The following is a 16,370-nucleotide window of genomic DNA, read 5'->3' as shown; positions in this document are numbered from 1 at the left end:
ATGTTTTGAAAGAGAAAATGAAATTGTCACATGGTTGCTGATTACATAGTGAGTGAATTGTTTCTAACTACGTGTGCTCGGGAAGATAGACTTGGCAGCTGGGAAATCCCCAGCATGTGACTGGTACAGCTGTGTCTGATAGTGTGATTAAGCCTTACTGCAGACCTGAGGATTTCACCGGGTTGCATCTGTACCTGTGGGTGTCTGCCTGTTGCAGCATTCGAGAAACTGCCAAATGTCTTTCAGTTTGCATCAGCTTCTGAGTGCCTGAGCTCCTTGAGCTGTGCTAATCTTTTGCTGATAAAGCAATGAGGAAATAGAGTCCCAAGTGCAGGGAGGAAGAATGTTTCTCTTCAAGGGTGACTATGGTATCTTTAAGTCATCTGCATTGGTGCCATGCTGCTAAAGGGCATAAATAAATGCTTAGGAAAAGCAGAAGTTGGGACTTCTGCTTTTCTTCAGGCTATTTTTATGCTTATCCATCTGCATCTTGTTCCTGTGTTTTCTCCCCCTGTGGCATCTTGTCAGCAATCGAGATGGTGAGTTGTTTGGGATAGGAGCTTTTTTAACTCTGCTACGGTGCCAAGGGTAACAGGATTTGATTCCCTGTGGGGCTTGTAGGATCTTCTGTAATATAGATTTGTGATTTCGGCTAAGAGTTCATTGGGTGACTCATTCTGACCTGGTGCATTGTCTCCTGCGTCAAAGCTTCAGGCAAAGTGTCCCACGTTCACATAGGAAAAGGGAGATAGATGTTGCGTGGCTGAGCAGTGACCCCTAGCAGGGCTGCAAAGCAGGCATCCTGCTGCATGGCTGAAGGTGAGCATCACCGATAATTGCAAAACATCACTGTGGTGACTTCACCTTTTAGCAGTCAGACTTTTTCACAATTCTGCCACTCCCTGGAGATTTTCTAGTGCGCGGTAAACTTCACCGTCTCTCCCAGTTATGCACTCGTAGCACAGCCTGGCAGTGACCAGTCAGCTCTGTGACACTGCAAGAAACCATTGCTCCTTGGTTTTAGCATACTGATGATACAGTCCATGCACTCTCCTAAGAAATTATTCATATAGAACAGAATAATTCAGTTAGAAGGGACCTACAAAGATCATTGAATACAACTGCCTGACTGTACCAGGGTTTACCATAAGTTAAAGCACATAAATGAGGGCACTGTCTGAATGCTTCCGGGACACTGACAGGCATGGGACACCAGCCACCTCTCTAGGAAGCCTGTTCCAGCATTTGACTGCCCTTATGGTAAAAACATTTTTCCTAATATCTGATTTAAATCTGATTTAGGGGGAAAAAATGCATCAAAGCACCATTTTACAAAGTCTTCTATCTTATGAGGGGAAAAAATGCAGTTTTTCACTGTAAAGTATATGCAAGATGGTGTCACTTAATAATACATTTAGCCTTTGCTTCTCAGATTTATTATAAGTTTATTTAAATGCATGATGTCCTGGTAGAAGCCGTAACAGCTCTGGTCTTTCTCTTCCATCTCAACTCTGCTGATCGTGGGCTGGATTGTAATGGTGCTGCTTTGATCATCCTGCCAAAGCCTTGCAAAACGTTTAAAGCATGTTTTCCTCCTGAGGCATGCTACCTTACGTTTTCTGAGACCAAGGACGGCTGATGTTTAGCAATTGTTTCAAAAGGTGAAATGGGGAAAATATTGTTTGAGAGGGTTTGGGTCTATTTTGGGTTTATTTTTATTCCTGCAATTTGTCACACATTATGGTGTAAACGTCTGTGGTGAAATGCTGTAGTATGTTAGCCTTATCTTCCCTAATTGTAAATGTAAATGTTGTTTGTTGACAAAATTTAATGGTTTTACTCAGGGTTGCTTGTGCCCAGCTTTATGTTCTAAGTGGCAGAAAGATAGTTGTACAAACAAATGCAATTGTTTAAAAATATAGAACTATTCTATTTATAGATTGCTATATTCCATATTCATATAATACTTTTTCTTTTTATATTAAAATAATAACCCCTTTATGAGGCCTTTAAAGGTACAATACTTCAGAAATCTGAATATTCTCTGCTATCACTCATTTCGTAATGAAGCACAACCTATGCCTTGGTCAATCTGATTAATCAAAGGTTAGTGAAACTAATTAGTCAAATATTTGATAGGGCATGTAGTAAAGATTAGCATAACAGAAGAAAAAAAGCAGCTATTATTATTCCCCCTACTAGTTGCTTCCTAATTTCTGTATGCTTTTTATATATATTCATCTGTGCTGTGTTTGAGGAAGTAATCAGGTAAAAGGTCAGAAAGGGTTTACAAAAGTGAATCATGTACTGAATCACTGTACACGGGCAGTGTGTGTTCAGTGTATTTGGACTGTGCCTACCTTTATTAGTTTGTTAGCCACTATAGCGCAGAACCTGACTTAAGAGATTCATTAGATTGCAAATCAGTTGAGTAGATATGTTGTTGCAATGTAGCTGTGTGGACTTGAATGGAAAATTATATAGTTCATTTAAATTCCACAGATAAGCCATCAGTCAGTGCTAATTTAGGCCATGTCCCCAGAATCTCTGAGTTGGAATTGAGATGAAGAGATATTTGCGTGACAAAAGCGAGATGCAGGGAGCAAGAGTATTGCTTTCTGATCATGAGATGGAGAATGTGCTCCCTTCCCAGTTTTCTGTGACTGAATGCAAGTGGTGTAGCCTAAGGACATGTTACCTCCCCAGATTTGTGTTAACGTGCATAAAATGAAGTTGGGGTTGGGGACAGGGCCTCTGTGACTGCTGGAAAGAGCCAGGGCAGCAGTCTTGGTCATGCTTTCCTGCCCTTGGCACTAGGTGTGGGGAAAGTGCCACAGCTGGAGTTGGGAGAGGGCAGGCAGGGAAAATCTGATGTAAAATTGCCACCAAAAATTGTAATCAGAGTGGTGGAAGAGTCTGGTTGTGTTTATGTGATTTTTTTTTTATATTTTTTTTTTTTGCTTAAGTCTCCCAGGGCAAAGTTGACATATTTCTGCATGTTGCAGCCTGCTTAGTCATGTGTCTAATGTGCCTTGTTCTCTGTGACCACCAGCTTATATAATGCAGAGGGGTTTAACCAACCTCACATGCTTTACCACAGTGTGATGGGTCACTTGACAGTATGAACACAATATGGTAATTAGGAAGTCTTTTCTTTCTTCTCCCCACCTCCAAAATAGACGAATTCATGCTTGTGGAAGAGCACCGTGCTAGTGTTTTTGGGAAGTGATGCTGCCTCTTTATCTGCAGAAGAGATGCAACACGTACTATTACACTGCAGGCTTTCATCACGCCATCATGTCAGCATCTCAATTCTCACTTGGAAACGCAACTTTTAGGGCTGAAAAAGCAGTTCAGGCCAGCTAAGGCACTTGCCCATTGTTAGTACACCTTCGGGGTAAGACTAAGAAACATTAAAACCAGAGAATTAATTCCCTGTAACATCAGACAGAGATATATGAAGATATCAGTACTGATGCCAATGTGAACCCTGTTCTGCTAGAGATGCTACCTTGTACTTGAGACAGCCAGGATCCTTCTCATAAATCACATAGTCTGAACCTTTAAAACTGGAGATACAGCTCCATGTGCAGCTGTGGTGTAGGAAGGGGTCTGCACAGGCAGGATAAACCATCACGTGCCTGGGTACTGCTATTTGGAGTGAAGGGGCAAGAGACGGTCGTATTAGCAACACCTGTAAATCTGCTTTAAAGTATTTGGAAACCAGATCCATGCTTAGGATCCTGTCTAGGAAAGCACCACAAAACTCCTGCATGGTACTTAACAGCTGAAAGCTAAGCAATTCCATTGATACATTTCTGGACCGAGGCCTCTGGTTTCTTCCGACGAGTATAATTGCAGCTCCTCTGACCTTTAGTTGGCTTAATGCAGGCATCCAGGCTTGAAAGTTGTGCATTGTACTAAGGGAGTTCGAGTTTGGTTTTCTCTTACTACACCTACAAGTGGAATGCCAGTCTGATGTGCTCAGTAATGAAAATAAATACTGAGCAGAACAAATGGAAGCACTGTTGGATGCAAGGGCTCAGTATAACTTTGGCATCATAAAAAAAAATCTTCAGGATGGCATTAGAAAATTTTTATTTTTATGTTTTTTAAGTTGAAATAAATTTAACTATTTTTTAGCCTTTCCTCTTCAGGTGATATAAGATTAATATATATGGAACTGAATGGGTTTCAATATGTTTTGAAGGGTATGTCTTCGGAATTACCCCACAGCACATCTGTGGAGTATTGCTTCAGCAGACTAGATGCTAGATTCAGAGTACTGCTTCTAGCAGATCCTGTGTTTTCTGCAGCTAAAATAATGTTTTAAAGCCTAATTTGGAATATGAACAGACAAAAGTGGGGAAAGAGTAAAAGGCTCTGTAAAATGTCTGTAGTTACTTGCCACTGAATATGCAGACATTATGCAATTAAAGTTCTTAAAAGTTGTTTTCCCCTCCTCGTGGACACAGAGCTTACCTCTTCTTGAGATCAAAATTTACAACATTCAAGGGAAAAATTAGGATTGTTGATCCCCTCATCCCTCCCCTTTTTTATAGTTATTTGCATAAATTCTTTCTCTATGACTATATGCATGTTTCATAAGCAATTGTATCCAAGGAAAAGATTCAGATGGATAAATGCATGTATGTGTGTCTGAGGATTTCATTAATAACTGTCAAGGTAAGGCTTCCTGAAATCAGGAGTTTTCACTGATGCCCTTTATTTTACTTAACTCATATTACAAAAAATTGCACTTTGAGAGATAGGCATGCTTGCCAGCAATTCGGGGGGGGGGGGGGAATGGCACAGGTTTCTCAAATATTTGGACTAATGGACAATACTAAGTAGTCTGGAGAATAGGGAAGCACATATGCAGAGGGAAAACAGCTGAGTTCGGGAACTAAAGTGAGAGCCACAGTGTGAGTGGAAAATATATCTTGGGTGAGAGGAGAAAAGCTGAGCAAGAGCTCTTGGGGCAGCATCTCCCTTTACCAGCTGGGGGCACCTTTTAGCTGTCTCGTTTGTTTGATTCTTGCACAGCTGGAAAATACCAGACTCTCTAAAAGGAGTTGTTAGTTTTATCTTGAAAGTATAGCCGATAAATAATTTGTCAGTTCTGGTTTCTGCCTTCTCTCCACGGGAGGCTTTTAGCCCTTCAGCTAGAGGGTAAGTACTCAAACAGGCCGAGTGCCTGTATTTGGCACAGCTGAGAGGCCGAGCCTGTGGTGAGGAGCGTAGCCTGGAAGCAGTCAGAAGTCTAAAACTGATCTGGCATCGATGAAGAAAGCTGCTGTGCTCTCAGCAGCAGAGCTGCTGGAGAAGGCTCCCGCTCCCTGCTCAGCTGCTCCTCCCTGTGCCCCTTCCATGTGCTGGTGAGCAGGATGGACGTGGGATGTGAGGCTGGGGGAAGGTCTTAAAAGGATAATTAATAGTACTTACTGAATCTCTTAGTTAAAGCTAATTATTTGTGAAATTGGTGGTAACTGAACCAGTTATTTTGTTAGAATAAACATCTGTGCCACTGTCTTCTAACTGGAAAGACCTCCACAACACTGAGTTTTGTCTAGGTGCTCAGGATAAAGGGTTAAGAGCTGAATAGTTTGGATAGTGCCAAAGTTAAATGTGCTTCAGCAGTGATTAAAGGTCAGGTTCAGCTTCCCCCAGGCTGTGGATTCGCACATACTTCCTTCTCATGGTAGTGTCATCCCCAACTGTCCCTCCTTGCTTGCTTCCCATCCTTACCTGCGTATTGATTTGTCTCAGTAAACAGTTTGTGTGGCTGCAGAGTGAATTAGGTTGGGGAACTAATCCAACTCTCTTTCTCCTCTCTTTTCTGGGGGGGTTATTTTCCTCAATACACTTCAGCCTGTGCCCATAACTGCAGTTTTCCTGGCACAAATAAGGCTGTGGTGTGAGGTGGGTATAAGCCAGAGGGAACAAAGTGTTAAAGCCAGTACTGGTGCTGAAAGAGATGTCTGTAAAAACACACCTTGTTTTGGTGCAGAGGAGCAGGAAACAGGGTGTAACTGACTTCACCAGGCATTGCTGGCGATGTGGTTACATGTGGTCGCTTTTGCTCAGAGCAGAAGCCCAGATCTGAGTGCCTGTGGACCTTCATTTGGATCCTTTTTTTTCTGTAGTGGGTTCAACAGAAATTTCACTGCCTCTGAACTCTAGAAAAGTGTTCTGTGCTAGACCAAAATGGACATAAATTAATTCATTGATAGAAGAAGGAAAAAAAAAATAAATTCTGTATAGTACTGTTGTTCTGTGCAGTCGTCGCATTGTCCTTTTCTCCATTCTGTCCTGGGCACTGCTGCAACAGGAGCTGCAAATGGCCTTTCCTGCTGCACAGATATATGTCCCTTCCAGGTTTCACCTCAAGTCTGCCACTTCGTGTGCTGTAGATCATAGCACTTGAGGACTTTGGCTGAGGGACAGCCCACTCACTCCTTTCCTGTGTATCTCACAACTTTGCCAGAGCTGTAGTTCCCTCAGGTAAACAGTTTCCTTGCCTTCCTTTTTCCAGGGGTAACAGTAAGATTTTGCTCTTTTTCTAGTGTTTTTTACTTACAGCTTGGTAAGCGCCTTCTCATTTTTCACACAGAAAAATAGACATAGATGACTGAGTGCATTGGTCTCCATCAGACTCTGGAATAGTTAAATATCACTTCGCCCCCTAACAGAGCCTTAATCTGAAGGACTTTTCATCTCCAGAGTACAGCAATTAGGTAAGATTAAATGACTTTTCTGAGTCCAGAAAGATGACAAGATGTCATTGTGTGAAGGAAAAATCTGCATTCAGGCTGGAGTTGTGCTGTTAACTCTTGGAAAAAAAAATCACTTGCTTCAGGCCACTGCCTGTCATCTACATATTAGCAAGGTACCATTCCTTCTATCAACTTAATTTTCTTATTTTTATTTTTGTGTTATATGTCTCTGGTGCATAATTTTCATTAATTTGGGCTAATTTGCTCCTTAGATAGAATTAATGAGACAACCAAATTCTGCTGTATGTCTGCTTGCCTCTCTCATTCCACATCTGAGGCAACGCTGACCTGTATCACATCTCCTATTCCAGTTATAAGTTCATCCTGTGCTATTCTTGCCAAAGTCCTACAAGGCTGTTCTGGTACAGTGTAGATAGATGCCTGCTAAACCCCTTTAAACTTTAAAATTCACCTCATCTGGGTCCTGAGGGGAAGGAGGCTAATATCAGCATAAGAAAATGGGAGAAACCTCTATGTTGAGGTCAATGACTTGACTCAGAAACCTAAATGAGATCAGAGTAGTGCTCTAGGGCTCTGGAAATGAGAAGGTAATGATATTAAGGAATAAACAACAATAGTCAACCCCTAATGTTTTCTTTATTATTTCTATTATCATTGTATTATAAAAACTCTTTAGTCCTTTGCCTTGATGTAGGTGCCAAGGTTTTGGTAGCAGGGGGGCTGCAGGGGTGGCCTCTGTGAGCAGAGCCCAGCAGCTGCCCCATGTCAGATCAGCGCCAGCTCCAGCTGCTCCAAAAGGGACCCGCTGCTGGCCAGAGCTGAGCCAGGGAGCGATGCTGGTTGGGCCTCTGGGAGAGCAGATTGAAGAAAGGGGAAAAAAAAAAAAAAAAAAAAAAAAAAGAAAAAACAACAACAACAAAACCCTGCTGCACAACAGCAGCTGGGAGAGAGGAATGAGAAGCGGTCCTGCAGCCTCCAATGTCAGTGCAGAGGTGCTCCAGGCAGGCAGCAGCAGTTCCCCTGCGGCCTGTGGAGAGGCCCCTGGTGGAGCAGGCTGTCCCCCTGCAGCCCATGGGTCCCACATGGAGCAGATCTCCACGCTGCAGCCCCCCCATGGGTGGAGGAGCCCCCGGTGGAGCAGGTGGATGTGGCCTGGAGGAGGCTGCGGCCCATGGAGAGCCCCCGCAGGAGCAGGCCTGTCCTTATCTCAACCCTTGAGCCCTTTCCATTGTATTGTCTTCCCTTTTTGTTTTGAGGAGGGGGAATGAGTTGTGGTGGAGTTCAGCTGTGTAGCAGGGTAAAACCACCACATCCCTTCAGTTCTGCACCTGGTCTGTTAACAGGTCCCTTGCTTGAAGTCTTGCTCTAGTTTTAACTCAGTTCTCAGGTGGACAACTTTTGCATCAAAGTTGATGCTATTTTGCCTGACTGGAAAAGCAACGTTCAACATAATGGCTCGCCCCCTGCACTGACAGTGCAGTGCTTGTATCCGTGTCTTAGGATGTGCCACGCTTAGTTCTCACTTTGCCACGCAGTACTCTAGCTTCACGCTGTTGGATTTCTCAACAAGGATGAAGCAAGGAGTCTTCTCTGCCAAATGCAGCACTCCCAGTTGCTTACATTATGCTGTCCTCTAGTGGTTAAAACATTCTGCTTGCTGTCTGGTATCAAAAGCAGGGTCTTTTCAGGCACTTCCTTCTGTTATTCACATTTAAAGGTTGTTCTTAAGGCAGCGCCTGGCTTTGTGATAGTTACCTAATGATGAAGTTCATAATTCAGTTTCAAGGTTTAGCTTTAGGGTTTTTTCTTGTTTGCTTGTTTTACACTGCCTTAGCCATTCTTCTACACCACTTCTTGAAGTTGCAAGTAGAAGAAGAGTTGGAAAAGTACAAATCAAAGACAAGAGACTTGAGTTATCACTGTTTCAACTGTAAGATTTTGGTGAAACTTTTGATGTCATTCTTCGCTACCCTTTTTGTATGGTGAGAGGAGTAAGTAAGGGGTGAAGTAAGAGCTACTTCATCAGGCTAGTTGAGAGCTGTCGATGAAAACAAGGTCTTAAATGCAGCAGATTTTCACTGTAAAAAACAGTAATGCATTGTCTCATATGGTAGGACCCAACCACTGTGAGAAAATCCTGTTTCTGAGGTGGATTTTTTATATATGTTTACATGAAATCTGTAAACTCTTACCCTATGTAGATCATATGATTTAAGCTTCTTTTTCCCCACTGTGAGTTCTTATCTAATGTAACAAACTTCAAAAAGAGGTGGAGGCCAAGGCAAAAACAAAAAACATTGTAAATGTTTTTTACTTTTTATGAAAGTATGTTAAGATCTATTTTCTTAATACATCTACATTATTAAATCATTAGATCAACAAGTGATTAAACACTAACCTTTAAATAATAAATAAAAAAAAAATTTAAATAACCAAAAAGTAGTAATAATTTCAAGTTTCTGGTGTCCAATTAAGTGTAATGATATGCAGGACTAGGTGGAAATTCTACCAATTACCTTGTTAATAAATAATAACAGAAGACAATTCACATGCATTTTTCTGCACTCTTCTACAGGAATAGGTGTAGAAAGAGAGAAACTCTGGAGAAACCAAGTACCAACTCCAGTCAACATCACTTCACCCCCCACCAGAGCCTTAATCTGAAGGACTTTTCATCTCCAGAGTACAGCAATTAGGTAAGATTTAATGATTTTTCTGCATTCAAGCTGGAGTTGTGCAATTACACTGTTAACTCTTAAAAAAAGACTTATAGGCCACTTTCTGGAAGGAGCCACTGCTGACTAGTGATTACAGCTCAGAGCAATCCTGGTTTGCTTGTTTAACCATGAGCACTAATTGCCCAGTGGCCATCAGGACAGATCACTAGAAACACGGTTGCCTGTCACTTACCTAAGTTAAATCCACCCATAGATAAAGCTGCCCCTGGGCAGTCACATTCTGAACAGCCTGATGAACTGCAGGACCTTTACCTGGGTGCTGGTGCCAGGCTTGGACTAGGATGTGACTTTGTGCTTCATTACCAAGTTTTTATCTGACGAGACCAAGTCATTGCTACAGTGTTCTTCCAGCATCTAACAGACTGGTCCTTAAAATGGACACTTTTTTTTTGTCTACCGTCTGACTGTTGGTAATGTGGCTTTTTTCTAAGAACAGGCAAAAAGCTTGGGATTTGCCTTTACACACTTTACACACATCAAACATGGTCTAAAATCAGAAGGGAAAACTATTTGCTATAATTTTCCAGTCACTTAGGGATATTGAGAAATCTCTGAATATATTGATGTAAAGCCTTCCTGAAAGTAGATTCCAGTGATGTTAGCCATTAAAATCAAGCCCAGGGGACAACTGGTAGTTACGAAATGTTTTATTTAATTCAAGCACAGAGTTGATGTTGATCAAAATTATGCCAAACAATTTTTCCTAAGCAGCAGTAAGTGCCTTGTGGACTTTCTTCTTTACTTTTGTAGTAGAAGTAGCAGCAGCACACTTGAAAAGCCTTGCAAGGAAATGCACAGTAGAATGAAATATTTTAGCAGAAGGCTCAGCACAAAACTTCAGTCTCCTTCTGTGTTTTTCGTATATTAGGGTTCTCTCTATTGCGGCTTGATGTGCTGTTCACCTTGTATGAAAAAATCCACCACACACGAATAAGATAGAATAGGAACCAATTTGACAGAAAGGAAATCCAAGAGTCAAAGGAGTTTGTCTTTGACACAACATATGTGAATATGAAAGGCCACTTGTTCAAAAAGTAGGTTACACCACAGAGCATGAAAATCCCCAAGAGCCAGCACTGTGCACAGGTCAAGTGTAGTAGCTGAATTATTTATTTGCTTTCTCAATTAGTGTACTTGTAAGCGTCCAATATTTCTGAAGGCACCCACATGGGATGAGGTACCTGCAGCAAAAAGTGAGTTAGAACAGTCAGATTTCTGATCTAATTAATACAAAAGACTGTCTCCACCTTCTGTCCTCACAGCTGCATGAAACATTCAGAGACAAGTAAGAAAATATGGATTCTTTGGGTTTTGTTTTCCCATTTGAATCCCAGTCTTAAATGCCAGTATGTATTCAGGGTACAACACCACCTCTAGTAAGACTGTGACTGCTGAAAACAAAGTAAAATAAAAACAACACACATCATCCCCAACTGCAATACTGAAGCAACAGTATGAAGAAACATGATGCAAATCCATGTCTACTAGAAAAAGGCTCTGCCCTTACCTTTTAAGAACCAGGAGCTGTGTACTTAAAACTAACAGAATGGGCTTGTCATCTGCATTATCAGAGTTCTTGCAGCAGGACAGGTCTCCTGCTTGACATTTGCCCAGAGTGCTCATCTTGAGAAGGTGGAGGCAGTCCTGCAAAGCACTAAACATCTGAACATATTCATCTATGGCACAAGTTCTACTCCAGTCTTCCAATGTTGCTGCTTCACAGATGTGCTAATACAGGTCAAGTTTAGGAGCTAACAGTTTAACAATGAGCAGGCAAACAAACACAGGACAGGTCTTTGGAATGAAAAAATCATCTCCCTGCCTAGAGGTCAAAGATTCACTCCCTCCAGAGGACATACTGTCATGGTAAATCTCATGACAGTGCTCTTACAAACAGCGCATGGCACTGCTCACACTGCAAGGCAGCTAGCAAAAGAAATATGTCAATAGGCAAAGAAAAAAAAAAAGACATCAAGACAGCCTGAAACTTCTGAACTGTTTTATTGCTTTGTGATTATTAGTTGCACTTTGACACAACGTACTTCGGAATAAATTGGCATCTACAACATAATTTAAAAACTTAGTATCTTACAGCTCATATATTGGCACTATAGAGAAAACCCAGAGATTTGTCATTTTGACCCAAGATTAAAAGATAGATAAAATATTTACACCCTTTATTGCTGGCAAGTAAACATTCATTGTGGAAGGCCCTTAAAAACAGTGAACAAAAAACATCAACCTAAGTACCCTCCAAAAATATATAAAAACACTATCAGGTAACTCACTCCTTTCTGAAACTAGACTTTTTTTTGGTGCTTTGGCACTTTTAGGGTCCAAGTGCACAGTATCTCCCTCATCTCATTAGTTAAGGAAAAAGTAACGTGCTTCAGGTGAAAAGAGGAGAGATTCCCACACACCATCCTCCATTCCCACACAAACAGTATTTTCATCAAAAAAGTGACACTGCTTCAGGATTTAGCACATACCAAGGAGTTTATAAATACTAAAGCATTATAAATACTAAAGCATCTTTTTTAATAAGAACCTTTTTGAATAAATAAATGACAGTTGGTAATAGAGAGCTACATTTGCTTTGGTGATCAGTTATCTATATGCAGCATAAGTTATCTTCATAAGGCAAGCAATGAGATAGCAGACGTGAAGTCCCTGAGGATCAGCAACTCTGTGAAACAAACGTGTTGAACAGTGTGTGTAGACAGCCTGGAAAACAATCAGTCCCAAGGCATCTGCTTTTTGATCTCCAAGCACAGCTGCAGACTACACAATGAATTATTTCTATACCTCTTCTGTAGGCAGGAACTCATAAAAAATAATCAGAATACTTAGTAGACAGTGGTGGGAAATTAGTTCTTCTAATGCTGGACCAAGTGCTCCATCTTGTGTTAGTCCTCAGTATTCAGAAAAAGGCTTTCACTCCCTCCTTGATAATTGCTGGTTGGGCAGAACAGCTTGTAACTTCTGCCTATGAACTACTGTTGTCCATGGTGCCATATGATGGCTGCTCCTTTTGGGCAAGCATCGTCCTTTCTGTAGAATGAGGATGCAAAACTCGGGGGATGTATATCTGAAATCACAAGTGTTAAGGATTTTACTAGTCTCTCAGATTATAATGTTGGGATAATTTACCCAGGATAATTTTTCCCCTTGCCATTCTTCTTTTCATCCATTTTCCCATTCTTCAGCTTAACACCCGAGGCCTTTTGCACGCTACAGGAGGCTTCCTGGTGCACCTCTCACCTGTACACACACAACTTGTAGATGTGGCACAGAGACCTCTACTTCTACTTCAGTCCTACAGCCTTTTTAGTGGCGAGGCAAAGACCTGCTATACATGTCACAACTTTCAAAGTCACAAAGCAGCGGCAACTGACTACATTTGGCTGCTGTCCAGATGTCAGGTACCAGCTGGTGTATGGCCCAGAACAGCATCTAGAGCTGCTGGAAGTAGCATATCTCAACTACTCCTAAAACTTCAGCTGAAGGTACTTCTGGAACACCACCTGGGAACAGTCAAGGAGCCCAGCTGCAGAACTCTCTGGTCCCACCAACATATTAGTTTGAATGGACTGTAGGACTTCCATATGTCCTACATAAGCTCTTTGGCAAGCAGGGTGAGAAATTAGGCTTTTCTGAGAATAAGAGAATATTAGTAACTCTTAACTTCTTACAGAAGACGCTGCGACGGTTGGTACATCTGTGTCGCTTCCGCTTTCACACTGCATGCCTTCTACCTGTAACCAGTAATGGGGGGGAAAGGGAGAGAGACAACAAACTGGTAAGTTAAAACAGTATTAAGAGATGGTAAGCACTTGAAAGCCTGCAGAAAGAAATCACAGGGCAGTGCTGGTGCTCTAATGTACAGTTACAATGAACTTGCCTCCATTCTTCTTCCATACTGCTCCCTCTTAGATTTGCTTCCTGCTGCCACTGGCACACTTTCTGCTGTGCCAAGTAATCTGCCTCTACTGATCAGCCCTTTTACTCATCTTACTGGAATTAACGTTTGTGGACAGCCATTGCTACTGTCAAGGCAAGAAACAGCCCAACATGACTAGCTGGTGCTACATCAAATACATAGGCAGGTGCTGAAAGGTGCAAGGTATCCATCGCTTACCTTATAATTCAGTGGGCTCAGATGCTTGAAACAGCCAAAACAAGAATAAGCCACACAAATAGCAACTGTGATGTTGACAACCAGGAAGGTAAACATGCTTGTAGGTGCTTTAAAGCCTAGAAAAATATTCAGAAAATTTAATATAAAAATACAGAACAAGAAAGACTCATTCTTGTCTTCCCCATTTTCAGAAGCCTCATGTTTCCTCCTTGGAGGACCGGGCAAGCTACTTCCCACCTCAACTAGGACAACCTGCTTAAGCACAAAGCCCGCTGACTGCTAAAGCTGATTGATGAATGTTATTTTTCCAGCTTTTTTTTTTTTTTTTTTTTTTTTTAAGAAAGAGGCTAAGGCAGGCAGCTGCAGATCTTGAATGCTAAACAAGACTCGGATCCTTCTTCTCCTCCCTCCTTTATCCTGGACCCACTTCTAAGATGCTTTTAATTAATGATCTGTGAAATGTAATAAGCAGAGTCCATTTATTAAATACAATGGTGGTAACCAAACCAGAGGGCTTGCAAACAGCTCAAAGGGGAAAAAAATTACCTTTACAGATTAAAAGTTATTCCTCCACTACCTCCAAGGGAAATATATATATGAATAATAAGACTGTAGCTTCTCAGAGTAAGAACGGATGAGAAAAAGTTAACCCAGCTGTTTCTAAACTTCTTTGGCCAAAACATGCAATACCAATCTTCTTTTGTTGTTGTGTTGTGTTAACCCCAGCATGTCTAGTGACATAGAACAGACAAGTTTACTGTTTAGTAGGTTATATGAACAGATCTGTGCAGATCTGTTTGAGAAGAGGAAAAAAAGTACATGTTACTTTCAAGCAAGAAAGGGAAATGAAAGAACTTCCCTATGGCTATTCTGGAATCTCCTTTAGAAGAAGCTGTTTTTCTAAGCATCAGTTACATCACTATTTAACCAGCTGTTGAGGAACATCTACATGGAAGCCAACGTATGGAGTGAGCCACAAGGCAAACAGCAGACATCAGGGGAGAAGTCTCCACAAAGCAGTTTTCCCCCACCCTGAATCCTCAGCACTCATCCCTGCCAACAGCTCTAGAGAACCATGGTACTTAGGTGCCCATCGTAGGAGACAGGATGAACTGCTGATACTACTATCCTCTGCTGTGAGGGGCACAGCAGTGGTCTAGGTGTCTGATGGGTAAATGGGATGAGGTTGAGGAAGAAAGCAGCAGCTGAGGAAGAAATAGATGACTGATGCAGCCTGTCTACTTGCAGTACTGTGGGCAGGAAAGCAATATTTGATCCTGACTCAGAACTGGGATAGAAGTCTTCCTAGCCTTACATTTCTATGAGTGAGAAAATGGAGTATCGCTGTGCTCTGCATCCAGAACATCCATTACTGCACCAGGCAAACTATGTAAGTCATTGATTAAGCAATCAAACTTTACACAAAGTGATCAATTTCGCAGATAAGGAAGCAGAGCACTCTTTCCTTTCCTTCCTTCCCCTTGGCTCAAGGAGTAGCAATTAAATGAAAATGTCAAGGTCCTGCCTCTCATCCTAACGCCACTTGGTTGGACAGCCTTGCGCACTGACAAGGCATTGAAGAATACCCAGTTAAACAGTAATTCCATGCTAAACCAAGCCTAACATAGTAATGGAAAATACAGATTGGGTTAAGTTCTACAGCAAATGATGGTCTTGCCACAGACCCAGGAAACATTGAGATAAGGATTTCATTTTTACTACACCAGGTTTTCCTTCGTAACAATTAGAGACATGTCAATTGCTGCATATTTTTTTTCCCTAAAGCATGTTCTAGAAATTCTGTTATTTTAGAGGACATGAATTTGTTCATCCCCTCAGTTGCAGAGATAGACCTCAGAACAAAGGAGAAAAGCTCCCAAGGATATAACTACCACAGTGTCACCTGCTCAACTCCAAAGCTCAACTCCAAAGATGGCCTGAAGCAATAGTTCTGATTGCCTCCACTGGGAACTCTCTCCAAAGTTTAAAAAAAAAAAAAAGAAAATGTTGGCAGACTGTCATTTAACTGCAAGAAAGCTGGAAAAACAGTGTAAACATACTTTGCCATTAGTGCTGTGAGATCAGAGAAGATAAAATACAGTTAGAGTCCAAGGGCTCCCTTCCCAAGAAGGGAAACTCAATTCCTTCAAGCATCACCAGCACTTCTGTTCCATGCCAAGTGCTTCCTCCTACATCATGGGTAAAAAGCTGCAAGCTATCACATACCTTTTCTGATGCCAAAGTTGTTAGTATATTGCAGCCAATACTAATAATGCCAAGTAATTGCAAAATAGAGAACATCTGTGTATTTAAAATGAACTACACTAAACCATGAGTTTTTGAATCAGAGTACGGGGAGGAGAGTCACTATCTCACTGCAGTCTTCCATATAAAGTTTGACAGATGATGTAGAACAAAGGTCTTAGTAGCATTAGCCAATATTTTAAGAATTTTTTCCTAAACAACAGATGTACAACAGAAGTAATAACCAATTCACTCAGGCAAATTCAACTTATATACAGACTGCACAAATGTGTGTAGTGAAGCCAGAGGCCATCTTACTGACAATAACTAATTCTGAACAGACTTTTCTTTAATGTTGGTGTGTTTATTTTTAGTTGTTTTTAAATACTGTCACTCTACAGTCCAATTAGCCAATTCAAACCCTGCAGATTTAGGGAACAACTTCCTGTAAAGTGAAAAAACTGAATGGAACATGATATTTCAAGTTAACTTACCAGCCATCTATGCCTTCTT

General features: G+C 41.4%; 2 protein-coding genes and 1 long non-coding RNA gene across 4 annotated transcripts in view; 1 reads left to right on the top strand and 2 right to left on the bottom strand.

Annotated features, from left to right (window-relative positions):
• Positions 1 to 16,370, bottom strand: part of ATF3 (activating transcription factor 3) — a 160,852-nt gene that overhangs the window by 71,190 nt on the left and 73,292 nt on the right. The window lies entirely within an intron of this gene.
• LOC311434891 lies at positions 136 to 15,566 on the top strand. The gene is made up of 4 exons (XR_014691810.1): positions 136 to 539; positions 9,313 to 9,433; positions 13,170 to 13,274; positions 13,954 to 15,566. It is a non-coding gene; the product is annotated as an uncharacterized lncRNA (long non-coding RNA).
• TMEM63A (transmembrane protein 63A) overlaps positions 11,458 to 16,370 on the bottom strand; it is a 28,130-nt gene continuing 23,217 nt past the window's right edge. Inside the window, exons 22-24 of one of the 2 annotated variants that reach the window (XM_084515366.1) lie at positions 13,614 to 13,729; positions 13,168 to 13,230; positions 11,458 to 12,563 (exon numbers count right to left, since the gene is read on the bottom strand). In XM_084515366.1, the coding sequence (XP_084371492.1) occupies positions 12,462 to 12,563; positions 13,168 to 13,230; positions 13,614 to 13,729 (281 nt within the window). In that variant the 3' untranslated portion in view covers positions 11,458 to 12,461. Of the gene's footprint in view, positions 12,564 to 13,160; positions 13,231 to 13,613; positions 13,730 to 16,370 lie in introns of both variants that reach the window. The other variant, XM_084515367.1, reaches the window with a different exon arrangement.

This window comes from Aythya ferina, assembly GCF_964211825.1.
Source record: "Aythya ferina genome assembly, chromosome: 3".
Classification (NCBI taxonomy): Eukaryota; Metazoa; Chordata; class Aves; order Anseriformes; family Anatidae; genus Aythya; species Aythya ferina.
Note: the sequence above shows the minus strand (reverse complement) of the source record. Positions and strands in the feature narration are given on the sequence as shown.